Genomic DNA, 5,892 nt, shown 5'->3' with positions numbered 1-5,892 from the left:
CTTGGTCATGTTTCTCAAAATCTGTATCATAAGCTCCTTTGCAAAAAACAGATGTGCCCTAATGTTTATTGTGACACAAAACTTTTCAAAATTGTAAATAAGCGACACTTGCTAAAGTCTTTCTTTCCAATTATACCCTTTATAGGAGCCCAGGGTTTGTACAGACATCCAATGCCAAAATTCAATTAATTTTTAAGCAAGTTTTCCAATTTCTCAAGCACAATTTATTGCAAATACACCATTTGTAACCAATCATAAGGTGACTGATATAGTCATAAAACATTGGAAACTTTATTCTTGACTGCTCAATCTGCTAAATAATATTGTAAATCATGTGATATTTAATATATAGTATAGTACAACTAAAATATTCTAGCATGACCAGCAAAATTTAATTATCATCATTGTTCATTTACCCTTATTACATACATGCCATTTAATTTAAAGGCAGTTTCAAAAATATTTCTTATATCTGTTATTTTACTGTATGTACAACACTGCTTTTCTTTTATCAAAAAAATATTCAACCCATGGATAGTCTATTAGCCTTTTTTTTTTAAATGCACATTTTCCAGTTTCTATAGAAAAACAACAAAGGGGTGTAACTACTGTATATTCATACCTCAACTTGTTTCAACAGCAATTTGTCCCCTTTTTGGTTTCTAAGTTTGATCGGGTTTTCTTTTGTTAAATGTTGATTTTTACCAACACTATGTCCATTTTCAAGCATAATTGCAGCAAAATTCAGCATTTTTTAAACACCTTACAAGAGATTAATCAAATTCTAGGAATTTAAGCACTTTTTTCATTTTTTAGCACATTTTAAGAAAGGGATTCTGAAATTTAAGCACTTTTTATGACTGTACAAACCCTGGAGCCTCTAAGACTTCTTTTACTTTAAAAAAAAAATCTTGTCAGTTCTGTTTCAATAATATGATACAACCATGGCCATCATCATTTCATTTTCTCATCTGCGATCCCTATCCTTCATTTGAAACGGTTCTAACTGTTCTCCGGGAGGCAACATTTTATTTAACGCCTCCATTTTAGGTATAATATCGTTCATCGTATCTTGTATACGATTTAACACTAGCACTGTCTCTGATGTACGCTGAAACTGCTCCGCGTATTTCGCATATTTTTTCTGTTTTTCTGTCATGGTATTCATTAACTTCTGAATCATACAGTCAATCTGTAACAGAACAAGAGCTGTCCGTAAGACAGCGCGCTCGACTTTTTTATTGCTTGCCAATAAAAAAAGTTTTTGCAGTAAAAGGCAATACAAGAATCTCTGTATTTTTAAAGTGAACTAGTTGTTTGATACCCTTGAATATTACAGCAATGTTTATATGACATAATTTATGGTAAAGTGAACAAGTGGATAGGAATGAATTTTTTTAGATTTTTTAAGTTTTTTAGTGCTTGCCTATAATACAAAACATTGACAGTTAAGGGCCATAATTCAAATAAAATCTTTGACAGAATTACCTTCTCCTGGACATGTTTGGGAATCATGATTGTAAACAAGTATTCCAACTTTCAAATTAATATCTCAAACAGTTCAGTCAAAAAGTGGACTGGTACTAAAAACTTAACCAAGATTCTAAGTCGATAAAAGGCCTTAATTTTTAAAACAAATCCTTGACAGAGTTACCTTCTCTTGCGTACAGATGGGGGTAATGATGTGAAATAGCATTAAAAGTTTTCAAAGCAATATCTCAAAGGGTTAAGGCAATAAGTGGATTTTACCCATATTCAATGTATTTTCTAAGTCAAAAAGGGGCATAATTCTGTCAAAACCTTGACAGAGTTATGTCCTCTTGTCTGTTGATGAAGGTCGTGATGGTAAACAAGTATGGTCAGTTTCAAAGCAATACCTCCAATGGTTTTGAAATAAAGTGAGGTGGTACAAAAAACTTAACCAAGCTCAATACACTTTCTAAGTCAAAAAAGGGCCATAATTCTGTCAAAAACCTTGACAGAGTTATGTACTCTTGTCTGTAGATGGAGGTTATGATGGTGAACAAGTATGGTAAGTTTCAAAGCCATACTTGTAATACTTCTGAAATAAAGTGGGGTGGTACGAAAAACTTAACCAAGGTGTGACGCCAACGCCGACGCTAACGCCGACGCCGGGGCGAGTAGGATAGCTCCCCTTTTCATAGAAAAGTCGAGCTAATAAAACCATACAGAATTCACAATCAGCTCCATTATAACAAGGTGTTACTATTTACTGTATGGATCTATCTTATCTTTTTAACCTGAACACTAACCCTGCTATAAACTGTGTAAAAGACCTGCCATACTTTAAACTAGTATTTGAACATACATGTAAATGATTTTAATCATTTATGGTTTACAAATAAATATAAGAATGTTAAAGATATACTAACTTACTTATCTCAAATTTGATATCAGAAAATATTGATAATTGCTACACAGTCTCTTTTGTAAATATGAAATAAACATGTTTTGACTTCACATTGAAAAGTTAATATTTCATGTTTAAAACTCTACACACATAGGTCTTCACAATATGAATATAAAGTGGCGTTAAAATAATGGCAGTTTTTTTTAAGAAAAGACCAACTTTACTTGTCCTGTAATAGAGAACGTGACTTCCAATATAGTTTATTATTCATTTTTTATCTAAAGTGACATTATGCTCATTTCTCATAGTCGAGTTGACTTTTTATTTTAAAAGATTGACTTTTATAATGGTGATTGACAACAGTTGATATTGAAAAATGAATAAGGATAACATATTCTTCTAGCTAAAATATAAAAAGACTGCCCCTCTTTTCATAAATTGAATATTACAAGTATAGTCCAATGGAATTGCTTACAAAACTTCCATTGGATCAGGTGAGGTATTTATTTCCATGCAAAGCAAATGATAAGATGAAAAGGAATTATGGAAAAATGTCAACTTACTTTGACTTTAACCTGTTCACTCACTATATACCCTTTGATGAGCATAATGTCACTTTAAAATAGACATATTCAGTAAGAATTTCATAGGTTTTAATTAATTTCTTCAATCAAAATATTTTACTCAAAGATGAGCATAGTATATCTCGGCAACTAACAGTATAAATATTTTGACTTAAAGAAAAACAGCACTTTTACCTCTTTTATACGTATACATAGGGCATTCTGGTCAAAAGCAACACTCTCGGACAGTTGTTTCAAGTGCTCCTGGTATCTCAAGCACAGCAATAACAGATTTTTCGGGTCTAATTTCTCCAGTAGATCTAAATCCCTGGAACTTGTTGGTAGGTTCAGAGATCCTCTCATGATAGGATAGAAAGCTGGTATAGTACTTAATCTGGTCAGCTCAGGATCTGGATCTGAGATAAATGTTGAGACAAAGAAAACATGAAGTTATGAATAGTCAAAGAATCCCTTTAATATCAGCATTATTACATTCACAATATGCTGTTAAAATGTGTCTTCAATTTATTTTTTTAAAGTTTCTTCCTTTCAAACTTTAGTCTCACCTGAGTCTATTTGAAAGAAGGGGAGCCGTGGCCTAGTGGTTAAGGTGTCTGCCTCTCAACCCAGGGATCACAGGTTTAAACCCTAATTTGATCGCGACCCTGTTTCTTCATATGACACCAGTACTGGTTGGCTACAGGAAGTGGACTCGAAAGTGATTAATATAAGTTGCAAGAACATGTTTTGCAATCTAGGTTTAATAAATATGTCTAAACCTTAGTCTTGAAGGGACTCCACTGAGGTTTTTTGTTATGATGAGACTTGAAATATTTTTCCATAATTTGTGTTCCATTTCAGGAAGGTAACCAGTAACTTATGTTATTCCTTCACCTTGTTTTTTCCAGAAGAATCATTTTTATTGTGCAAATGACCAGAAAAATTAATAGCGTTGCAACACTTAGTAGTACAGGTTTTTTCTGACTTTGCTTCAGAAGGAAGACCCATCTATGTGTAATTTCAAATAAGGCATTTGCACGCATCTTGGTAGATCTGATCTTCAAGTTTATTTGGTGACTGCCTCACAACTCAATGTAATAACACTGGCTCTAAACAAAATGTTAATTTCATTTGTGTGTTATTATGGCATAGACAGCTGGTTCTTTATAATTGACAAGTGAATTTGTTATAAACATCATGAAAGGTAAGAGATAATCAAATGATATTGTTAGGTCAGTGATTTTCCTGCTTATATAACAGACTCCGATAAAAGGCCTCTTTCCAATTGAAATTTCCTTTAAAATCATGCAGTTTTCCCAAAAATCTGAACTTAAACCTGCTCCCAAAATCAAGAGGCTAAGGCTTCTTCCCAATTAAGTGAGAAAAATCACTGTAGGTCTAAATATGATGTTAAGAATGACTATAATCTATGACTTGACATTACAGGTCATTCTTAGGTTAAGACTAACCAACATATAAAGTTTGATAAGTTATTCCCTGAACCACCCTCGATGATTGAAACAGGAAGTTAAAATCAAAAATCTTTAAACTTGACAAATATATTATTTTGCGTCTCCATGTGCCAAATACATTAAAAAAAAATAATAAAAAAATTATTTAAACATTATTTATAACACAGTTGTTATCAAGAGTAAAACAGTCATACTACTACATTCATTAAGCTATTCTCACCTTTCAAATCTACTTGACCATCTGCTACAACAACAATTGTGTGCTTGCTTGGAGTAGGTGTGTTACCGGTACTAGATCTTTCCCTTGATACCGGTTGAACTGGTGCTGTTGCTGCCCTTTTCCGGTTCCCCTGTATCATCGGTGATGTTTTTGGATTATCTGTAGGTAAAAATTCCTCTAACATTTAACAGTATGAAAAATACATGTACTATGCTTATTTTTAGGCAATAAAAAAGCTTTTGAGCACCTGATGGCGTGCTTTGAATCACAGAGACCATATGGAAACTTTCCAGCTGTATTTATTCATGAAAATGCCAGGATTATACCCTATGGATTTTTTCCAGGCGTTCGGAAACCATAAATAAGCTAGATAGAAATTTTTGTCCCTAGAATTTATCATCCTTTGTATTAGAAATTATTTTTTGTCCAACAGGATTGCTGTATTTCAAATTGATTGTTAAATATTTACTTTAGTAATTAATCTATACATATTTACTTTAGTAAATAGGCTTTAATAACTCTGTGAGGCACTTGATCAATTACATTTTGTAAATGTTTACTAATGAACCCTAACCTACACTTAAAATTTTAATGAAATATAAACTATTAATACCTATGTTACTATATATAGTAACAAAATTAAGGGTATTTTAAGTCCATTATGGCAAGTCCTAGGTCATTACACTATTTATGCTGCCTTGCTACTTGGTATTATTATTCCATAATAGGCAAGTGAATGAGCTCACATGCCAAATGATGTAAACAACTCTCAGTGACTTTCAAGCTGGCTAATGAACTGTAGTCACTTGCAAACAATAATTGAAGGTTTAGATGACACAATCAAAAACAATCAATAAAGTTAAATAGCTCATTATGCCTCAAAAATGCTAGCAATTTTATTTCTCAAAATCTTTTAATTTTAAGTATCTTTTTACAAGTAATACTCATTTGCTATATGCATCCATGGACTATCTTTTGCAACTATAGCTCTGTTAAACAATTGTGTTTACCTCCAGATATTGGTTTGCTAATTGAGTATGAGGTGTATGGGATATCTTCATCTCTCTGGGACTTGATCTCACTTCCTGGTGCACCTGCAGGTGGCTGGTGACTTTGGTCAGATCCCATTTCCTATAAGAAATTGAAAATACTTAGATCAATAAATTTTAATTACCAAATTGTAATTAATAATATCCAGTTCAAAAATTATTTATAATTATTTATTCATTAAATTAATCAAATTGCCAATTATGACAAATTTTTTTT

General features: G+C 32.2%; 1 protein-coding gene across 1 annotated transcript; it reads right to left on the bottom strand.

Moving 5' to 3' along the window:
- Nucleotides 1-902: 902 nt before the first annotated feature.
- Nucleotides 903-5,793, bottom strand: LOC132737452 (BLOC-1-related complex subunit 5-like). The gene is made up of 4 exons (XM_060724743.1): nucleotides 5,637-5,793; nucleotides 4,627-4,785; nucleotides 3,130-3,350; nucleotides 903-1,192 (listed from the first exon to the last, which is right to left on the bottom strand). Exons 1-4 carry the CDS (start codon nucleotides 5,752-5,754, stop codon nucleotides 968-970), a joined length of 723 nt encoding a protein of 240 aa, XP_060580726.1. The 5' UTR covers nucleotides 5,755-5,793; the 3' UTR covers nucleotides 903-967.
- Nucleotides 5,794-5,892: the final 99 nt, after the last annotated feature.

Source organism: Ruditapes philippinarum, unplaced genomic scaffold (assembly GCF_026571515.1).
Source record: "Ruditapes philippinarum isolate M1 unplaced genomic scaffold, ASM2657151v2 ctg22080_1_1_1_1, whole genome shotgun sequence".
Taxonomy (NCBI): domain Eukaryota; kingdom Metazoa; phylum Mollusca; class Bivalvia; order Venerida; family Veneridae; genus Ruditapes; species Ruditapes philippinarum.
The sequence above is the reverse complement of the archived record's forward strand: the minus strand, read 5'-3'. Positions and strand labels throughout refer to the sequence as shown.

What these genes read in the sequence shown, in the direction of transcription:
- LOC132737452 (XM_060724743.1), bottom strand. Translation starts at nt 5,754, where the DNA reads ATGGGATCTGACCAAAGTCACCAGCCACCTGCAGGTGCACCAGGAAGT. An exon ending in TAGCAAACCAATATCTGGAG is followed by an intron (nt 4,786 to 5,636) that starts GTAAACACAATT and finishes TTTTACCTACAG; the next exon opens with ATAATCCAAAAACATCACCG. An exon ending in TGGTCAAGTAGATTTGAAAG is followed by an intron (nt 3,351 to 4,626) that starts GTGAGAATAGCT and finishes CATTTATCTCAG; the next exon opens with ATCCAGATCCTGAGCTGACC.